This window comes from Topomyia yanbarensis, chromosome 2, assembly GCF_030247195.1.
Source record: "Topomyia yanbarensis strain Yona2022 chromosome 2, ASM3024719v1, whole genome shotgun sequence".
Taxonomy (NCBI): Eukaryota; Metazoa; Arthropoda; class Insecta; order Diptera; family Culicidae; genus Topomyia; species Topomyia yanbarensis.
The window spans coordinates 178,033,795-178,057,265 of NC_080671.1; the positions used below are offsets into that span (position 1 = coordinate 178,033,795).

The 23,471-nt window shown below is 39.8% G+C and overlaps 1 protein-coding gene across 6 annotated transcripts in view; it reads left to right on the top strand.

The window, feature by feature from the left end:
• Window positions 1-23,002, top strand: part of LOC131682233 (protein rolling stone-like) — a 163,936-nt gene extending 140,934 nt beyond the window's left edge. For all 6 annotated transcript variants that reach the window (XM_058963584.1, XM_058963582.1, XM_058963585.1 and 3 more), the window contains one exon: window positions 21,156-23,002. In XM_058963584.1, coding sequence (XP_058819567.1) covers window positions 21,156-21,459 — 304 coding nt within the window. In that variant the 3' untranslated portion in view covers window positions 21,460-23,002. The remainder of the gene's footprint in view (window positions 1-21,155) is intronic.
• Window positions 23,003-23,471: the final 469 nt, after the last annotated feature.

Genomic DNA, 23,471 nt, shown 5'->3' on the forward strand with positions numbered 1-23,471 from the left:
ATTGAATGCCTGTCACTGAAGAGAAGTTGTGATTGAAAATGGAAACATTGTTGGCTCAAATTATTTCAACCATGTCGGCTGGGGATGTATGCCATATCATCGAAAGCCAAGTAATCTGCTTGGGTTGTGGATAATCCTATTAGGATTATTGTTCCACTATCACAGAAATAGAGCTTTCCGGGAAATTCTGTTTTCTCTTTCCCGGGATTCGGGAATCCCGGAAATTTTTTTAAATTCCAAAAGACTAACTGCAGACAATATTTCGATCGGCAAAGACATGGAGTAGGTAGTAATTGTAAATTACATTTTTTTCAACAAATTATCAGATCAATAGGATTTTTAAGCTATATAGTCCAAACCTCACTCAATTAACTGGACACAGAAAAATGTTGGTAAAAATAAGAGTTGTTCACTCTTAGCTAATAACAACTAATGCATACTCTTACACCATGTTCACACTACAGAGTTAAAACATGTTATAATAATTAGTAACAAGGAAAATGTCATCAAGATAGCGTCAAAACACGTTTTAACTCGTAGTGTGAACGAAGTATTAGTTTAAAAAAAATTTATTTTGATTACTATTCTTCATTAGCTTAAAGGGAAAACTTTTATTTTGATTATTCTACCTGATTAATTTAAAATTTTTACTTTCAATCTAATAGTAGGCGTTGGTTGTTCTTGCTAAGAGCGGAACACTTTTACTTTTACCAATATTTTTTTTCTGTGTGTACTAATTAAAGGATATTCATGTTTTCATGTCAACGTCAACAAATTAATCGACTATTGCTGCGAAATATTTCTTTACAGTAGCGTTAGTGGTGCACGTCATATCTCCGAACTGATTGATTTAATGTTTTGGCATTTCTTTCTTTTTTTAAAAGCTAATTCTTCAATGAAAGGCTTTGCAAACAAATATTATTTATGGAAATTACGATTATATTCTTAAAAAATCGATTCGTTTTCATTTCAGAAAGGAGGATGGTTTCTAGTATAGGGTGACCATATCAGTCGAGTAAAAAACCAGGACAGTGGAAAGAGTACTGCTTCCCACCGCTACCTCTCAATCGACATTGCCACGCCTCAATGCATCATCTGAGCCGTGGATCTTTTAATATTATCAATATGTAAATAAAAATAAATAAATCGAAGCGGTAGCGTAGTTGGTAAATCGATTGCCTTGTACGCAGCACACCTGGATTCGAGCCCTGACCCCGCACATAGGGTTAGAAATTTTCATAAGAGATTTTTCTAACCCGAAGAGGCGAATGACCTTAAGGTTAAAACCTCGAAATAAAAAAAAATCGAATTTTATTGTGTATCCATCGGATCTTGTGTACGCGCTTTGTTACTTTGCGTAAAGATCTTATTTCTTCTTGAAGATCGATTTATTTCATTGCCTCTTGTTGCTTATAGATCACTTAGTCCGCTTTCTCTCGGTTTATCGTTTTCGTTCATGCTATCCTCGCTGTTAATGTGCTATGGGCTTTCACGATTACCTGGTTTGAGTTGTTTGTGGGGCCTACGGGTCACGATCGCGTATCCCTGTTCTTTGTTATTTACTGTATTATCGGTGGTGCTAGCAGCTGATTGGGAAGTAGTAGGCGCATCACAATGATCGGACACGCTGTGCGTAGGTTCTGTTGTTGCAGTATTCGTTGATGCCTGAGCTGCAACTCCGGTGGTTTGTGATTTAGTTGATGTTGATGAAGGGCTGTGTGATGGGTATACTTACAGTTTTTTTTGCTTCGTTAGAGGTTTGTGTACATGGTTTCTCGTAGTGTGTCTTCTTGTGTAACAACGTAGGGCACGCAGGGGTCTGTCCTTCATATGTGCACTGCGTGATTTGAGATTTGGTCAGGCGTTTTGCTTTGATTTGAAAGTTCACATATGACGGAATAGGTTCCGTCACTCGCATTTTCACAAAAGAAACAACGTTGAAAATACCTAGAAAAATTTTCTCCTGGTTTCAAACCTAAATCTTGCGTATTCCGACATGATGGTTGTAATAAATTTATTAATAGTACCAAGGTGTAAATCGTGCAGACGCATATCAATCTTATCATTGTCAACATATACGGGTATCTTGGTCCTAATACTATGTTCACACTGCAGAGTTAAAACACGTTATAATAAATAGCAACAAGAAAAATGTCATCAAGATAGCGTTAAACATTATCATGCTCAATGACGTATTGCATGTTGTCTTCCATAGCGTAGCTTTTCGTTATGGCCAAAGTTTTAATCGTTATCAGTAACGAGAGTGTGGTGGGCTTGTATAACGACGACTTCCGTTAGTCTGAACTGCATTTGCAAATTTGCTGTTGAATTTTGCTGTTGAGTTTCAAACATCTTAAAATGAATGATCGATATCGCACCGATGAAAGTAACAGTGCTTTATTGTTCACACTGGGTTGGGACGAATTTTACTATTCGATTGCTTTGCTTGTTTATAATACTGGCATGGTGCACATAGACAGCAGACTTTAGGTAGAAACGTTCGTTTGATTTACTGCACTGTTAACAAGCAGAGCAACTGAATAGGTACTGGTATCAACCCTGTAGTAATTCCATGATCCCCAGCTCGAGAGAGCACTCAATGAAATTTTTCCACGATGGTTGATATTTTTCTTTTTATGGAATGGTTTTCCAGTTAGATGAAAAAAGCCACTAGCCAGTGAACACAAGTAGAAGCAGAAGCACCAAAACGCCGATGTGTCTTTTCAGAGGTACCAAAGGGAATTCTTCGAGTCCCGGATTGAAGGCGATTTGAGCCGAGAAGAAGCGCTGGTAACCATTGTTTCATCGATGTTGACGAGGCACTCTTGAGAGATAAAAAAACCATCGGAAGGTACAATGGGGATATTCGACTGTATTAAGTTTTGTTTGTCGCAATTCGATGGAGGATGAGTATACGTTGTAGTTATGGTTGCGGTCGGTCGTAACTACGATCTGGAGCATAGTGAAAAGCGAAGACTGAATAAATCTAGGGGCAGATCACTTGTGATGCATTTTTAAAAATCAGCTAAATTAAATGCATTTCTTTCCATCAAAATAGAAATTCGTAATGTATTTTGCGTTGCGTGCAATGTATTTTGCGTTGCGTGTAAGACGTCAAAACCCTACAAAAAATCAGCCCTACATTCAACAAAACGTCGAACAAAGTGAATCAGCGTAGGACGTTTGTTAAACAAAATTTTTTGCGAGGGAGTGCAAAGTTGGAAATTAAATTAAATGCATTTTTCCTAATTTGATGAAAATTTGTTATATATTTTTAGAGTGATCTGCCCCTAGGAATAAATAGAAATATATTAGGCTTCCAGGAGAAAAACCAGGACAAATCAAACATTTTCCTCGACTTCCCAGGACACCAGGACAATCAATGCAAAACCAGGACATGTCCTGGGAAACCAGGACGTATGGTCACCCTATTTCTAGTAGGAGGAAAGGGGGATGGTTTGTCCCGGTAAATTATTATCTCGAATCCCGGAAATATATGCTTAATGATTCCCGGGGTCCGGGAAACCCAGGAAACTTTTTATTTTCATTAGCACGAGATATTTTCACTAACCCTCAAAAAACCCGACTATTTACGTCAGCTTCAATGAACTTGTAAGTTGAAGTAAAAATCGAGCGTTTTCGGGCTTTCGATTCTTTCACTAGTAAAATGACAAAAAAGAGACTTTTGATTTCCTTGGGTAGAAACGATCTTCTTAAAGCCACAATTTTAGCTTGCCCTTTTGAGGATTAAAAGAAATTTAGCAAAAACTATATACCTTTTTTCAGCAGTAATATGATACATAGTAAAAACAATTAGATCCACCCAACAGTGAAATGAGACATTTCTTACACATATCACCGTTGGATCACTCATAGCTTTGCAGAATTCACGCGAACTTGGCACCCAATTAAAAATGAGATGAACACATTTTTGAGTAATGCACCAAAAAAAATCGAATAAACTGAATAAATTAAAAAAAATCAATAAACTGAAATTAATTAAAAAATTAATAGAGCAAAAAAAAGAAAGTTATCAAGTTTATGTAATGCGTGAAATGAATAATTTAAATCAAATTAATAAAATAAATAATTATAATTAAATTAGTTATGGAATTTGCGTTTCGACTATCCTTGCGTCTCGTCAGTATCCAACATTTACTTAGTTAACGGACTAAGCAAACGCCGGAGCTCAAAAAACGGAGACACAATTTGTGTTCCTGAGCAAACCCCTAGTCAAGTCTAATAAAATGCACAATATTAATGAAATAAATAATAATAATAATAATAATAATAATAATAATAATAATAATAATAATAATAATAATAATAATAATAATAATAATAATAATAATAATAATAATAATAATAATAATAATAATAATAATAATAATAATAATAATAATAATAATAATAATAATAATAATAATAATAATAATAATAATAATAATAATAATAATAATAATAATAATAATAATAATAATAATAATAATAATAAAAATAATAAAAAAAATAATTAATAAATGAATAATATGGATGAAATTAACTCTTTCATTTTTGGGGTGGGCGTAGCGTAGTTGGTAAATGAAAAAAATGAAATTGTGCGAATTTGAGAACCAATGTTTTGGAATGTTTTGATATGTTAGTGAATTTGTCCCATTATTTGAAAAATGGCTAATTAATATATACTGCACTTTCTACAGTTTTTCTTCTTTTTTGTTTTCACCTTTTCGTTTTCGTTCTAATTTTCTTGGTGGCGTCGTTTTGGATTAGGGACTATTCATAAATTACGTAACGCGAAAATTGCCCAAAATTGACTCCCCGCTCCCACCATGTAACAAATTGTCACAAATTTCTCTATCCCCCCCTCCCCTATTTCGTGACAAATTCTTCGAAAAAATTTTTTGTTCAGTAAAATCATGTTACGTAACGATCTAGCTTACTCCCTCTACCCCATATGTCACAACATGTCACATGTCACCCTCCCCCTCCCCTAAACGCGTTACGTAATGTATGAATGGTCCCTTATCTGGCTTTTCTACTTTGTTGGTGGACCTAAATTATTTATTATGATACTGAAACGTTCAATTTGTTGGCTTTTCGTGTGCCAGAAAAAAAATATTTTTGTGTGTCAAATGGCCATAGCACTATGGAAAGATTTAATACAAACCTGACTGAAAACATTTTGTCTCATAGAAATAAATAGAAGGGAGTGCATAGGATTATTTCATTGTCGATAGCACAAAAACCGTGCATTCAGTTATCCTTAAAGCTTTCGAATTGTTTTGTTTGGAATTCTCTAGCAGGAGATGGATGGATCAATAGGCCTATACAAACCAGTACCATGAAAAGGAAATGGTTCAAACTATCAGAATAAGTATTTAAATTCTTGTTAAGCAGGTGGCCATCGAAAGTGTCTCTGGACTCGACATATAAACTGATTTTGAGGAATGAACATGTAATACAAGTTTTATTTTTCTACAAATAAGTATGTTCGATCATAACAAATCATTCATAAGAAAAGTATGACGGGCTTAGAATGGTGAAAGTCATCTGTTTAAGCGCAATGAAAACTCGAAACGAATGCCCCAATAATCGCACTACTATTTGAGCCTATGTGTTGAACTAAGATGGTAGATGCTACTCTAACCAACGGCTTCGTGGTAATATGGAGAAGATAGATAGTTATATCATGTGTGTTTCAATGCTTCACTATTAATCGTGGATTCAAAAAAACAGTTACTCTCGATGATGCTGCGAGTATAATATGAAGTATGTATGAAAAAGCTTTTACCTCACTATTAGGAGGATTATATGACAATCTGTGTATTTATATACCATCAAACATCCATCACACTCACGGTGGATCGCAATGCATAATGCAAGGGTCAAACACCTTAACTTTGGAAAAGTTTCCCCTCTTATCTTTGTAGTGAACGTACATACCAACGGCAATCAATCGCGGCATTCAAACCTACAAATATATTACCAGAATGCCGGTGGTATGAATTCCGGAATCGACGATTATTTGGTAGCAAGTTCGGATGAATGCTTCGACATAATCGCCCTCACAGAGACGTGGCTTAGCGATAGCACTCTGTCAGTGCAAGCATTTGGTGCCAACTACGATGTTTTCCGTACTGATTGCAGCTCACGCAACAGTCTTAAGGCTACCGGCGGCGGGGTACTTGTGGCTATCCATCGTCGATTGAAAGCGCAACTGATTGAGGATACATTGGGGGTCTGTGTCGCGCAGGTGTGGGTGCGAATCAAACTGGCTGGCTACGCACTTTTTCTTTGCGTGGTTTATCTTCCACCGGACCGCACTCGCGATTTGACATTGATTGATTCACATACTGAGTCACTGGAACGGATTTCCGCTCAAGCAAGCCCGGTTGGTGAGATCCTGATTGTTGGTGATTTCAATTTCTCCGGAGTAAAATGGCGCTCTGCTTCTGACGGATTTATGTTCGCTGATCCCGAATTGTCATGTTTTCATGCTGGTATCACCAATTTGCTTGAATGCTACAGTCTAAATCTGCTGCGCCAAACGAATAATGTGGTGAACGAGAACAACAGATCACTTGATCTCGTTTTTTCGAGTAAATCTGACTACGCGCTAAAAATTAGCGCAGCACCGTTCTCCCTGGTAAAGATTGTTAGACACCACCCTCCCCAGCATATAGTGCTTGAAGCGATTCGAGTGAAGCATGACTACAATGCTTCTGACACCGTCAGCTATAACTTTAGACAAGCCGACTATAATAGCATTACATTCTAGATTACAGGAGATTTGCCAACTATTCTCTGAAATGTTCGCAAGTGTTTTCTCCAACGAGAAACTGACACCGACCCAGGTTTCACGCGCGGCTCTCAATGTACCTCAATCATACCAGTCTTAGAACTCGATCAATATCGACAATAATATGGTACAACTGGCGATTGGCAAAATGAAGGCTTCAACCTCGGCAGGCCCAGATTATTCTAAAAAAACTATTATTCTAAAAAATGCTCTGCCGATCTAATTGAACCTCTTTGTCATCTGTTTCAATTGTCGCTAACAACCGGACTATTTCCCGAACTCTGGAAATCCTCCTTCACGTTTCCAGTTCACAAAAAAGGTGATAAAAAGGTAGTTGACAACTACCGTGGTATTGCCACTGCAAACAGTATATCTCCGAGACTCAGCATGGATTTATGTCGAAACGTTCAACATCTACGAGTCTTCTGTCGTTCACAACATATGTTACAGATACCATGTCGGACGGCTTTCAAACTGACGTTATCTACACGGACCTTTCAGCTGCTTTTGACAAGATTAATCACGCTATTGCAGTGGCAAAGTTGGATGGACTTGGCTTTGGTACTAATATTCGCCGTTAGATGCAATCGTATCTCAGTGATCGTCGTCTAGCAGTCAAGATAGGTGATTGTGTATCCGAAGAGTTCTTCGCTTCATCTGGTATTCCGCAAGGCAGATTTTTCTTCTGTATTTCAATGACGTCAACTTTTGTTTAGAAGGACCACGGTTGTCTTTCGCCGACGTTATACCATAGAATCCGGAATACTGATTTACCGGAATCAAATTATACCATAGAATCCGGAATACTGATGATGCAGCTTTCCTTCAGCGCCAACTGGTAACCTTTGCGGAATGGTGCAAGATCAACCGAATGACCCTAAACGCCAAGAAATGTACGGTCATTACGTTCTCGAGGAAAAAAACGCCAATTCAATTCGAATACTCGGAGTTTTTCTCGATGAACAACACTGACGTTTAAACAGCATATCAGCTATATTGTCGCAAAGGCATCACGCTGTTTGGGGTTCATAATGATATCTAAGCACTTTTCAGACATTTACGGCTTGAAATCTCTCAACTGCTCACTCGTTCGATCGACACATTCAGTTGTGTGGAACCCTCATTATCACAACGGTGTCCATCGAATTGAGACAGTACAGCGCAGATTTGTTCGGTTTGCCCTTCGTCGATTGCCTTGGAGCAATCCTCACCAGCTGCCAAGTTACGAAAGCTGGGGTTTGCTTATTGGACTCGATACATTGCAAGTGCGGCGGGATCTATACTGTGCTATGACGATTTCGGATATTTTACATTCATTAGCGCGTGAATTCACAAAATGTTTTCTGAATCGAATCTTCCAGCACAGCCTCCCTTATCGTTATACCTGGAGATCACCGCTACAGACGGAATGGCAAATCGACCATGTCCTGATAGATGGACGGCACTTCTCCGACATTATCGACGTCAGGGCCTATCGTGGCGCTAACATCGACTCTGACCATTACCTGATGATGGTTAAATTACGCCCAAAACTATCCGTCATTAATCATGTACGGTACCGACGGCCGCCTCGGCACGATCTGAAGCAACTAGATTTCGCCACTGTCTACGCGCAGCACCTCGAGGCAGCGTTACCGGACGAGAGAGAGCACGACGTGGCCCCTCTAGAGGACTGCTGAAGAACAGTAAAAGCAGCCATCAACAACGTAGCTGAGGACATTGTCGGGTACGAGGAACGGAGACGACGGAACGATTGGTTCGACGAGGAGTGCAGAGCGGTTTTGGAGGAGAAGAATGCAGCGCGAGCAGTCATGCTGCAGCATGGAACCCGACAGAATGTGGAACGATACAAACAGAAGCGGAGGCAGCAGACACGCCTCTTCCGGGAGAAAAAAAAAACGCCGCCTGGAAGAAGCGGAGTGCGAGGAAATGGAACTGCTGTGCCGCTCTTAAGATACACGAAAGTTCTACCAGAAGCTCAACGCATCCCGCAAAGGCTTCGTGCCGCAAGCCGAAATATGTAGGGATGAGGACGGAAGCCTGCTGACGGACAACCGTGAGGTGATCGAAAGGTGGAAGCAGCACTTCGACGAGCACCTGAACGGTGAGGAGAATGTAGGTACAGATGACCAAGGCAACGGAGGATTTGACTACGTCAGTGCAGTTGAGGACGGGAATGAACCAACTCCCACGTTGAGGGAAGTTAAGGATTCCATCCAACAGCTCAAGAACAATAAAGAAGCTTGCAAAGATGGTATCGCAGCAGAACTCATCAAGTTGAGCCCGGAAAAGTTGTCCACTTGTCTGCACCGGTTAATAGTCAGGATCTGGGAAACTGAACAGCTACCGGAGGAGTGGAAAGAAGGAGTGGTCTGCCCGATTCACAAGAAAGGCGACCATTTGGAGTGTGAGAACTTCCGAGCGATCTCCATTTTGAATGCCGCCTACTAAGTGCTATCCCAGATCACCTTCCGTCGTCTATCACCTAAAGGAAATGAGTTCGTGGGAAGTTATCAAGCCGGCTTCATAGATGGCCAGATCTTCACCGTACGGCAAATCCTCCAGAAATGCCGTGAATGCCAGGTCCCAACTCATCACCTGTTCATCGACTTCAAGGCGGCATACGACAGTATCGGCCGCGTAGAGCTATGCAAAATCATGGACGAAAACAGCTTTCTCGGGAAGCTGACTCGACTGATCAAAGCAACGATGGACGGTGTACAAAACAGCGTAAGGATTTCGGGTGAACTTTCCAGTCCATTCGAATCTCGACGGGGACTGAGACAAGGTGATGGACTCTCGTGTTCAACATCGCTCTGGAAGGTGTGATGCGACGAGCCGGGCTCAACAGCCGGGGCACAATCTTCACGAAATCCGGCCAATTTGTAGGCCTCGCGGACGACATGGACATTATGGCCCGAACATTTGGAACGGTGACAGACCTCTACACCCGCCTGAAACGCGAAACAGCGAGGGTCGGACTGGTGGTAAATGCGTCCAAAACAAAGTATATGCTGGTAGGCGGAACCGAAAACGACAGGATCCGGCTAGGGAACAGCGTTACGATCGACGGGGATACCTTCGAGGTAGTGGAGGATTTTTTCTACCTAGGATCCTTATTGACGGCTGACAATAATGTGAGCCGTGAAATCCGAAGACGCATCATCAGTGGAAGTCGGGCCTACTATGGGCTCCAGAAGAAACTGCGGTCAAGAAAGATTCACCCCCGCACCAAATGCACCATATACAAAACGTTTATAAGACCGGTGGCTCTCTACGGGCACGAGACTAGGCCCATGCTCGAGGAGGACCTGCAAACGCTAGGAGTTTTCGAGCGACGGGTGCTAAGGACGATCTTCGGCGGTGTGCAGGAGAACGGTGTGTGGCGGCGAAGGATAAACCACGAGCTCGCTGTACTCTATGGCGAGCCCAGTATCCAAAGCTGAAAGGATACGGTGGGCAGGGCATGTTGCAAGAATGCCGGACTACAATCCTGCAAAGATGGTGTTCGCTAATGATCCGGTTGGTACAAGAAGGCGAGGAGCGCAGAGAGTACGATGGGCGGACCAGGTGGAACGTGATTTGGCGAGTGTGGGGCGTAACCGACGTTGGAGAGCTGCAGCTACAAATCGAGTATTGTGGAGGCAAATTGTTGATTCAGTGTTATCATGAAATTGATGTTGAACTAAACAAATGAATGAATCCGAGTTGCTTAAATCACGTAAATATGTTTTGATACGCCGATAGTCAAAATCGGTTTAGTTTCGCCCCTAAAAGACCAGTAAAGCAATACTCTTTATGTAACGGATTCGCTTTTGGTTATTGTAAATTGGTAAGTGATGAACAAAAATATAAAATGTTTAATATCTCCACCGTTTGTGAATGTATTTTGACAATTTATAGCTTCTTGGAAAGGTGTTATTATAATCTTTTAAATCATAAATTTAATCATATTTCAATTTAAATTACACAGTGTGACTAAATTACTTTGTTCGAAAGCTATGTGCTTAAAACATGTCGTTTTTAGGCAAACTCACCCATATCTCAAAAAGCAAACATATCCAAACATCGAAACTGGTTTCGAACTAGCTAGCTTTACAATAATTTTCAATTTCATTAACCATTAATGAGATCTGATTTACATATAACACAGAGACTTAGTCGTATACTACACCAATTAAGGTTTGAGATGTATTTCCATCTCATTTTTTCCAAGAAGTATTCCATTTATAAAAGAAGCTCTTCTTAGAATCGGTGCGGATTTCGGGATTTAATTACATCCCGAATTGGAATGCGGCAGCAGCTGAATGAAAATGTTCCAATAATTACTTTGCCTTCCGAGTATTTTTTTATTTTTCAAATGACATAAATAGACAATTCTGAGCCAAATGTCATTCAACTTCGATTTATTCACCTATTAGTGAATAAAACACTTTACGCTCTTGAGTAAATATTATTTTCCATTTATCCATTTGAAATGAACGTTTTTTGCGATGAAAAAAGTTATTTCGAGCAAACACATTCGTCGGCGTATACTCATAGTTGATACTATATAATTTCAATTAAGAAGATTGGTACATAAAAACAAAATTTCAGAGACTTTCTACACCCGCAAAAAAAAATTGCCTCGTGCTTCAGTATGCTACCATGCCTTGAGACATATCGTAAGCCCCAATAAGTAGGAAATCAAACCGAAACAGTCGAACGATGCTTCGGTCCGAAATGGAGGATATACCTAAGGATTCTAACATACTATTCACAATCTCCAGAGAATGCCCACCCGGAACAAAGACATCGTAGGACATTAACGCAAGATTTCACCATTGTTCCGAATCGTAAACAGTTGGCATGCTCAGACCAGCAGCAAGGAAAATCTAACCGTCACTGACGACTATATGACGGGATCCAAAGGAAAGAGAATGGCTATCGTTGCGCAAAACCATGGATTGGTAAACATCGTAGGCTGAAGGGGATGGGTTGGGTCTTTTGTAGTTAAAGTTAAGACTTTCCACTGAACTGTGTATGGGGAATTCTGGTATGATGCTGTTAAAGTGCTCCCAGGTTATTGATTGCGTGGGCTTTAATATGAAGGTCGATGGTTGGTTTTCTTTAGGCTAGAAAATCATTGCTTGATTGTAAAGTATAGCAGATACAATGTTATAATACGAATGTATCGCGATATGCACTGCAGATACTATTAAGGGAGTAACTGTTTAGGGAGTATTGATAATTTTGATCTGTTATTTTTGTCCTAATTCGCGACTAGTGCTGTTTCATACACTCTCTAGGCGTTAGTGAACGGGGTGGTCTGCTTTAGGAAGATTTGTTCAAACTATTTGAATGTACGAAGCTTCGTTGTTTCTTTTCATCCAAAAACCAAACCAATTCTAAATCAAGTGAATAAAGTTCTACTCTATCGAATTTGTTGGTTATTTTCGGCAAATTGATGACTAAGAGAAACGAAAGATACCTAAAGATGTATAATGTATAAAAGACGGATAAATACTCTAGAACGAATCCGTTAAAAACATAGAACTGAAAACAGTACGCAACGGTGGTAAAATCTAATGATGAAAATTTATAGCATCCAGCCAACCATCAAGTGAAGACTTCATTTTTGCCTTATTCTACTTTTTACATGTCTTTCAATTTGTTGAAGCTCCCGCAATTTATACCATTTTTGACTAGTTGACAGTAAAATAGTTGTCAAACAGGATTCATCCTGATAGATTCCTATTTTCCGTTTACAACCATATAAATTAAGCTGGGTTGGAACATATCAGATCTTTTTTCGGAACAAAGATATTCCGCTAGTGATCTCGAAAAATGTAACCCAAAAATATTCAGCCGAGACAGATATCTCGAATGTTCGACTAGATAAGCTCAGAAATGTGATATTCTATATAAAGCGAACAAATGATGTTATTGACGATAAACCTTTTATTAGGAACTACCGCGTCCACATGCCCGCTCACAAAGTTGAGATCGACGGTGTAATCACCGACCCGAGTTTTTCATGCGAAGCAAGGATTTTGAATGCCAATCGCACTGGACGGGACAACATGATGTATCTGTTCAAACTCGTTTCGGGTGACCTTTGGCAACTTTTACGAAAAGGATCGTCGGCCTGTTCGGTTGATTTGGATTATTGTAGCAATAAGGCTCAGTATGATAATTGCACAGAGAATCATGAGACTCTTACACTGGGGATGCATTTAGTGGAGTGAGTCCACACTGTCTATTACCATGGCCCGCTCCCGAGGAATATAAAGCGTTTCCTCAAATGATGCACTAAGTACTCTGTTGTAGAAATCCTAAAAAGAGTTTCGCACACACCACAACAAATAATTATGCTCTCTTGGCTCAGGAAGAGTGTGACTCTTATAATTCCAATATGGGAACATCTTTTACTGCCCATTAAAACCATATGCAGATGAGATTCTTTGCAAAGGCTTAAATTTTTCTCTTGAGCGTCCGCCAAATTTATCAGCTAGAAGGAGCTCTGAACCAAAATCATAAAAATTGGAGATTAAACAAGGAGTTGCCCCCAACGCTGATCACAACGCGCTAGATTTTTTACGGTTGCTGACCAGCACTACCTCCGACTTAAGCTGGGCAAGCTGCAACTTGGCGTCAGCCATCCAAGCTTCCACGATGCCTCTTGTCGCTGCGTCACCATTTCCACCTCCTCAAATCTCAAGTTTGTCTCGCCGGTTATCGTCAACACAACGTGATCTGCAAACCCGGCGATTTCAATTCTCCTAGTCAGTTCCAGTGTTAACACTTCGTTGTACATTATATTCCAAAGCATTGGGCCGATTGAGGAGCCCTAAGATACTCCCGCCATGACCCTAATTCACCTCTGCCCTATTTTCGGCTCGTTTGTGCAAGGTTCTGAAAGTAGCTTTTCAAAACGTTGCACAAATAGTCCGGGACCCGCATTCTGTGCAGCACGGCGGCAATAGCCAGCCAGCTGGCGCTATTGAACTAGTTTTTCCCGTCGATCGTAACCAGGGCACAGTAGCGATTACCTCTTCTCCTTAGCTTCAATACTTTCTCCGCGTTCACGAACTGCCTCTACGATAGTCTGTTCTCACTTTCAGCGTAGTTCATCATCCTGTTGGAGATGATCCTTTCCAGAAGTTTACCAAGAGTATCCATTAGACTATAGACGATGCTGGATCTCCTGGTGGCTTCCCTGGTTTGGACAGCAATACCAGCTTCTGGATCTTCCATCTATACAGGAAGTAGTCTTTGTCCAGGAATTTTTGTAGAACTATTCTCAACATCTCCAGGAACGCCAGAATCGCGGTCCTCAATGCCACGTTGGAGGTACCGTGCGGACTGAGAACTTTCTTCGCTATCGCTACTATAAAGACCTCGTCGTGGGAGACTCGATTGTCACCAGTATTTCCGTCACTGCAACGTACGGTATAGTTGGCCATACGGTTGGGTCGTGCTTCACGATACGGTAAGTGTTGCCCCAGGAGTTAAGATCTACTGCTCTGCGCGGCTCCTTGTAACAGGTGGACTCAATAAGCACTATCTCACGTTTAAGAGCGAGCCCAGCCGCCCGGAATGCCACCTTACACTCTTCTTTGACTGCCTCAGATCTTGCTCTCTGAACTCGTCGTCTAGCTATTGGCTAGGCAGTAAGGAGGATGCTCAGCATTTCGTCCAACTAATACGCCGGCCGCCAGCATATTCTCAGCTCAATTTTCCTCGGTATTGTTATGTCACCTTGCTAATGTTTTCGACAGCTCCTCGTTATTCGGAATTGGAGCGATGCTGGTCTTTGTCGAAGTCCTTTATTTTCAATTTTCGCACGGCAGTCCTTACTCTCCACGTTATAATGCAATTTCGCCGACCAATGGTGTAGTGGATCGCCTGTGTACTGCTCACCAACTCGCCATTTCGTGTTCATTTCCGATCGTCTTTACGGTATCTACTAACGGAACCATCATTGCACAGCTTTACATGCAACTTCGCCAGGGTTTCCAAAAAGCTGAAACCTCTTGCGTTTGTCAGCCTGCTACTCCACTCCACAGCCCAAGAGTGAAAGTAGGGGTTGCCCAATACTCGGGTTCTTGTTTGTATCTGTTGTTCTTAAAGTGAAAAATTCTACCCCACCGGTGCCAGAGCATAAGTTATGCGGATGTTTGTTTACCACGCTGCGCGAGTATGGCTCGAAAAAATTGCAAAAATTTGTTGAAGAACCTTCTAGCGGCAGGTTTGATCTTCCTAGAATTTAATAGAGAGGACATAAAAATAATTTGTTCGGACTGAAGTCCGTGGTGGTGTTGTCATCGGGAACTGACGACTGCTTTTGAAAAACTAATCCATATGAAAGCATACCGTCAATCCACAGATGACACAGATTTTTTTTTTACTGCTCAAACTCCGAGGATTTTACCTGATGAATCCGCTAGCTCGTAGGAAGATGCACCCTTTTTGGAGTCAATTTTTTGCCGGTAAGTATTGTGGCCCGAGTTTAGCATTGTAAGACTCGAGTGCATTCGACAATTTCATGTTTCGACGGTAAACCATGTTACCGTCTTCAAAATGTTTGGCGAACTAACGATGTCGCAAGTTGTATTGGTGTCGAATGCCCTCGCTTGCTTTTGCCAATTTTTTTACCAGAATCTCTCGGATTTTTTCTAACTGCTGGTGTCTTGTTTCTAGGCCATCTTCACCGGAAAACCTGTCATCGGCAGATGCTAGTTCACACCCGCGTATAATGAAATGAGGACTAAATCCAGTGGAGGAATGAACGGTAGTATTTAGGATGCGCTCCACATCAGTGATGTGGACATCCCAGCATTGTCGCTCAGCAGAATTTCTGGTCTGCCATGGCGATTGAATCACTGTTCGCACAGTATTGTACAGAATGACGTACTAGCGATTTTGTGAACGGGGGTTAACATGACGTACTTGCTGAAGACATCGAGGGGTGTACCCCATTAGGCATACGGACGTTTGACATAGTACGTTTGGCATAATGGACGTTAGGCATAATGGACGATTGGCATAATGGACGTTAGGCATAAATTATCACTTCAAGAAAATTAATTTTTGGCGGTGATGGCCTAGAACGATAAGAACGTAAATGTATGAACTTTTTATATGTGGTAGAATTACTCTGGGAGCTGAAAAAAATCAATCAACATTTTATTCTACTGTATATACTTGAAAAAATCTGAACTCAAATAAAATAAGCAGATCGAATGCGTGGTATGCGAAAAACTCAGCTTGCGTTAGTTTCTGTACGTACAACCTATTAATTTCAAACAAATTTAGACTGATATGAATACTGCAGAAGACTACTAGTATCTGATTGATGGTGACAAGCAATTGTTTTTCATTAATATTAATATAGTAGAAATGAACGGAGGATTTAAGAAGATTAACGGTGACATTCCGCCAAGTCGCTCAAAAAGTTTTGAATTTTGTAAAAAAAACTCAGCTTGTTTTTTCTATCTTTGATAGTACTTCTAACGAACTGTCTTTCGCTTTTTCAAATAAAATTTGCAGAAAACCCTCTAAAAAATCACGAACTTAGCTCATTTTATCGCCACAACTTTGTATAAAACCCCTTAAGGTATGAATAACACACATAAACTTATATTAACTCTTACATACATGTATGGTGCAATTGTCCAAGAAGAAAATATGTGCTTTTCAAGAACAGCTCATGAAAGAAAGAATGATGCATTTTATTACTTGTTCAACGAATATAAGAATATTGCAGCTTCAATATTGATTATCTCCTATATTATTAAGTTCAATGATTATATTCTTGAGGCCATCAAAATAGAACTACGGAAACTGTCTGATACGTGGGGGAGTTTATTTGTGTACTGTGACGAGGTACCGAAACGAAAAAGGTATGTCGTCACAAACGTAAAATCTTTAGTCTAAGGCTGATGCTGTACATAACAGTACAAGTTTCCATAGAGTCCAAAACTTAATATTTATTCATTATTTGGCTATTTAAATATTTGGGTGTAACTGTATTGGTTATACATATAAGAAAATAAGGCTTGAAATGTGCTTGTGTTTAAATCAAGGGATACCTTCTTTATCTCGGAAAAAATTGAAAAAAACCCTACACTTGCAAGGTATAAATATGTCGCATGGTATTTTTCATTTCTCGTCTCGAGTCTCTCGTTAAACCCGAAAAAACAAGTGTAGGATTGATATATCTATAATAATGAAAGCCTTGCTATTACTTTTACATTTTTGTAAATTAGGCCTATCGTCCTTTATGCCTAAGGTATATTATGCCAATCATCCATTATACCTAACGTCCATTATGCCCAATGTACTTATGCCTAACGTATGTATGCCTAACGTACTTATGTCTAACGTATTTATGCCAAACGTCGCGCACCCACTTGCTGAAGACATCGAGGACGACAAGCAAGTGTTGGTTGCTATGTTTGCTTTTTGGAAGAGGACCAATATAGACCACAGAAACCATTCGCCATGGTGCGTTAGTCACACCACACCAAATTTATTGTAAAAGCCATTGGAAAGATAAAAGGACATTTGAACGTTAAAAATAATGAAATATTGTGTTACGTTTCTCTTAATAGCAGTTGCATAATATAGCAGAAACCTGAAAGAATTAACATGTGGTAATCTGACCTTCATAGTTGCATGACGTTGTTCGAGAATGAAGAGTGCTGTAGCCAATGGTGAAATATGCTGAAGTATGACGAGTTTACCGTCCACCATTTGAACGTTGGCTTGATCAGTTAAAAAAATCTTTGTATTCCGTGATAAGTTCAGGTGGCTTTCGTAAACAAAGTGCGAAATTTCTTATTTATTGGGCACTTAAAGCTCTACGCACACGAGGCGACAAGACACATGCCACAAAAATATTCACCATGGAATTTGTCCTACCTATTCCAACGCGGCAACAGCAACAGCGTTGAAATAGGTAGAACAAAATCCATAGTGAATATTTTTGTGGCGTGTGTCCTGTCGCCTCGTGAGCGAACAGCCTAATAATACGGGTATCACATGTTCAATCTGTGCATTTTAACATAGAGACTATAGTTGCCAAACGTCGTATACGGGCAAACGTAAATATTTTAGGAAATTAAGTAAAATAAAGCATGACACATTCTAATTCTCACAATGCTGACAAAATAAAGAAAGAATGTTTTGTTGGTCATTTTTTGAACGCATTTTTTTTGTTATTTTTTCGAAGTTCTTCTCTTCTTATAGATCTAATGCTAAAGAATGCCTAATCTACAAGAAATGATGTGTTTTGCTTCGAACTGAACTAACTGAAATTGGAAATGTATTGGCCAAGAAATAATAGTCAAGTACACCATCTGAGCATGCATAATAAATTGGGTATAACGTTTCTAATTCTTATGATTTGCGTATTACCACCTTGATTACGCTGATAGGTCCAAAAATGCAAACAATAAATTTAAATGTTAAGATAACTAGTTTTAAGCTTTGAAAATACGAGAATTAAAATAGTACGCAGTAACCAGGCATTGCATTTATCGCTCATATTAGTAAATGCGTCCAGATAATTTGCTACTGCGACAACAAAAACTCACATTTTCATACGAAAAGTTATTGGCACTCACACAACTTCTCCGGATGAATACAACGTGTTATTTCTCCGGATAAATAAAACCGCCGGAGAATGTGCGAATGAGTTAATCACGGTATCCTTTTTGCGCTCGCTGCTTTGCTGTCACTGTCCCAAAACACGAAAAAAACAAGTCTATCGTACTTCTTTGCCCCCTTTCTTTGAAATTAAATGTATATTTTGACGCTTTTATTGATTTCCACGAAATTAAAATATTATCACCTTCTCCGGTGAGAAGGAAAAAATCAAATACATTTTATCCGGAAAATTATTTCTCACGCTATTTGTGGAGACGGAAAATTTTGCGATTCATCTTATCTCGGAAAAGTTGGACATCGGATAAGCTTCTTCTCGCGTGAGTGAGAGAGAATTACAATGCCTGGCAGTAACATTGTTCCGTTTAGATTTGTTTAGAACTTCTTGATTTTGAGCAATACAATATTTCTGGTGTGATGAAACTGGTCAGAGTCGACATCCAACTTCAGAAAAAGCCACATATTCTCATTCATTGAACTTTCCACTTCACGGAGTCTTGCCACCTTTGAAATCATTCGGTATAATGTTGATTCTAAGCGCGCATATCGCCTAGAGGTCCATTCATGTTCCATCCACGCTGTAGGAATAGAAAAAACGGCTCTTGGCCAAATCCCTTTCAGTACGAATTTTTTGTCGAGGTAGGTTTTTTTTGTTAAATAATTCAATAGGCGTCTTGTATACTCGTTTATTATGACCGGCTTGGGAAGACGCATGTAGAAAATGAACTAAATGATACATTTTTAATAATAATAATAGACTACCAACTCACATTTTATAGATAGCGACTTAGTGGTTAACTAATTGACCTGACTGTTGTTTAACTAATTGACCTGACTGATGTTTAACACAGCGTGTCTAAGTTTAATTCAAGCCATCCTCCGTAAGAGAAATTGCTCACATATTATTGCGTTCCTCGTTTGACCGTAAAGTGAGGTTTTTAATTTAACATATGTTAACTGCATTGAAAAATTTAAATCATTTTATTTCAGGATCACAAGGTTTCTTATTATCAGGAAAAAAAATATTATTATTTTTGACAAAAAGAATGGGGTCGCTCCTTTTGAGCACAATGAGACGAAGTTCTAGAATGTTTGAAAATTAACCTCTTTTAGGTCGAAAATAACATTATTGGTTCGGTACCAGTTTAAGAGAGTCCAGGCATAGTGGAAGAGTAGAATTTAGAGGGGTTTACTTTTGTAGATTTGTCCGAGATTTGTTGGCCATCGTGTTCTGTTTGTCGCTACGGCTCAATCCCTTTCGAACTTTATATAGTTCCTTGGTTTTGCTCAAAATAAACTGAAACTTAAACTGAAATGTTCGTGCAACGGTTGAATTGGTTCAATGTTATCCTGGCCTCACTGTGGTGCGTTTCCTGCCGTTAGTATAACTCTGCTTGGTTGTCTGGTGCTTTTTGATGGTTTGATCACATGGAATACGAATCATTGTGCGATTCCGAACTGCTTTGCTACCGATTCATTGATATGATGTATTGATGATAAAGCAATGCCAGTTAGACTTTGAAAAGTAAATCACTTTCAATTCAAATTTCTGTCATTTTAGCAACGCACTGAAGAGTTACAAATATTCGAGTGTACCTTTTTTCGAAGACAGAGGTTAGTAAGGATTTAAATCCATCGCCAAAATCCCAGGCCCGGTGAGCCCATGCGGAAAGATGGTACTGAAAGTATGCATACAATTTTCAACTAATAGCTGAAGATCAATAAAATATAATTATTAATTCACCATTACCTAAAATAAAATTACCCATAATTGATTGACCATCAACTGATTGCTGAATATATGACGTTCACGTACTTTCCTACCTACATTCCTACCTACTCGTATCAAAATCCGAGAAGAGCACACAAACCTCCCCTCCCAACTTCGTCATAAATTGTCGCAAAATAACCAGCTTCTCCGACTATCTCCTACGTACTATATGCATATCATTTCTTGAAGTTATTAAAATTTGAATTGATCAAAAAGAGATAAGTTAAATTGGACGCCTAGTGACTGCACATTAAATGCCAAATCGTCATTGAGTGGGCTGAGTTCAAATAGCATCTCTACAGTACCGTATCAAAGTAGAACACGCCCCCATGCATTAAATGGTATTATGCTTTAATCTTCGTTCCACAACACTACCTAACAAGCTTACATAATGCTATTAAAATAGGAAACCAGTGCAGTAAGCTTATGTATTTATAGTCTTCTACTTCAATTCCATTTTGAAACGTTGCTTGAGTAGACTCACCCACTGACTTCGTTACCCTCTTCAAATGTGTTTCCAATGCAAAGACAGTACAGTTACTCAGGTTCGGTTATGTTTGAATCGGCAAACCGCTACAATAAATGCGCATTTACACATTTACGATAATGGGGATATTTGGTGTTTTGTTCACATACAACCAACCAAGCGGCCCCACCAATTTTTTTCTCCACAAAAACCTTTGTCAGTATTCTAGTTTTACAATTCAAAACTCAATTATTGTGTTAAGTATAATCATATGCATGAGAAAATTATTCATAATTTTGGTCCAGGTAAACGAGTGCCCAAGAGCACGAACGTGTGATAACAATCACACACACAGACCCTAAACCACATTTCGCCATTACCACTAACTGCAGCCAAAAACAGAATTATTTACCACCAACCGAGTGCTAATACCAACCGTATCTTATCTTTCCGTTCCATTCTCCTTCCAGGCACAACGAGTCGAGCATCTACAAAATGCTCGACTGGCAGAAGCCAGGCAAATCGATTGTGATATGCGCGCTGGGGGTGTTCTTCGTCTTTGTCGTCCACTTCATCTGCTACTGTCTCTACTGTCTCCGGGTGTGGCTGTACGCGCGGGTCTGCCTCCCGGAAATGGACAGTTCCGCCAGCAGCGGCAGCACCCGTAAGACCAGCCGAGAGAAGGTAAGCTCCATTACGCGAACACTCTCGGCGATGGAGGAATCTCAGCGGGAGCAGTTCCTCAACCCGTCGACCGTCATCGATCTCAAGTGATTGACCGACGACGGGCAGCAGCCGTGCGGTTCGAGAGCCACGGCCGCTAACCGACCAGCAGCGGCAGGTGGGTGGAAAAGTCAATAATGGTCCACTTCATCACAAGCATAATGAGAGCCACCGTTCGTCGCCACAACACACCGTGACGGGCGGGTCGCTCTAGCTCAAGTAATTCTCTGGAGAGTCATTGTTGAACACTAGCATCTGCAACCTTTGATTCAAGATATAGATTAAACGAGGAAAAACAAAACAGAAGCGTTGTTTAGTGAAGTAATAAATTATATAAATTGATAATAGAATTTTACGTAGATCGTTTAGCGGAAGGAGAGTTATTTTGTACACAGTTTTGAATTTTAGCCAGAATTAGATCATTGTCGTCAGCCGACAGGCTCTTGAAGTTAGAAGAAGGAAGATATAAAAACAAAACTCTAAGCTCGCTCATATGCTCGTCGCCGAACAGCATTTACATTTTGATTGCAAACGAGAATTATCATACGACCCACAGCAGAAAAATCGGTCAAATTGGTAGGATATTGTGAATGAGCAGGATTTATGCAAATGCATGACTTTAAGTTAATGAATGAAAAGGCTCGTTTGTACCAACTATAAAAATAATTTACTAAGATCTTTTGTACACGAACGCAGACAGAATAGAACCAGTATTAATTTGAAACTTGCTAACGTATCCAATCTCAGGATACCGTTCTCGAGGGGTTACTTTGGACTCTTTGAAGCTCTCAGAAAATCATCCAACTTATTGAAATTTAGGCCCAATTCTTGAATCCGAGGATGCTGAAAATTGCAAAAGGCACTAGCTTTTACTCGCCGTATTCTCAAAAAATTAGTTTAATCAGAAAATTGTAAAAAATGCTGATTGATTTTCATGATTATTTCACTTACGGTAGACATTTGCATTTTAAATTATCTAAGAAGATCAATCTTTTGAGGGTTCTCAATGGGCTGTAAAATGAATTTGATCGGTACCGATTCACAAAGATGGTCGTTCGCTTTAGCAATAGCTTTTACTTCACTGCCCATATATCTTTGACGTAAACTGCCCACCTCACTTTAAATACATTTAAGTTCCGCAACAAGTGTATTATTCTGCATTGTTTTTATTCTGTTTATTAGACTGGGTGTAGAAAAGTCTGTTGTCGTGGCTTCCGATTTATCCGAACATTTCTAGATTAACTGGAAATATTTCAATTATGGCATTTGAAAAATCATATGTTAAGGAATGCATTAGACCATTCGAGATTTCACCAGACTTTGTTTTTTAGGATACCGTCAAACGGGGTAACTTGCAACAGTGAGGTAACTTGCAACACTTCGACATGTTTATACTTAGGTAAACTTGTAAACGCTAGTAATAATGTTTACTAGTGAGATATCTGAATTTAAAATACGCACACTGCGATCTCGCATTTTTATACCCTGTAAGCTCAGAAACGGTTTGTTTTCCTCCCAATTCAAACGTCAAAACGACACAATACCAACGCAGTTGGATAAGTCTAGAGTCCGTGTATATTGGAGTCCTGTACAGCAGTGGCGTAGTAGCGGGGGGGGGGGGGGTTTGGGGACGAAACCCCCCCCGAAATATTTTGGAGAAATTTGAGAAAATTGAATATGTTGAACAAAAAAATGCCTAATATTTTAAATGAAATTCTCAAAGTTTCATTTGCAAAAGTTATCTTGTGAAAATATTTCCTTGTAGTGAAAATTGGCTGCAGACTCGATACCTTCCTTTCGGCACGTTGTGGAGGCTAGCTCAAGCGCCGAGGACTATAACGAGTAGATCGTGGCGAAGCGAGGATCTAGGAGCTTAATGGTTCACGAAACGGATATCGGTACCGAGAGAAATTTCGCCACATTCTGTAGTCCTTGACTGACGGCGAACATGGACTGGAGAGAGTGAGAGAAGTATCCCCATAGAGACCCCCAGGCGATTCGCTACCGCATCGGCCAATGGAACCCTGCTGCAGCATGAAGAAAGACGGGCGGCAAGCTAAAGT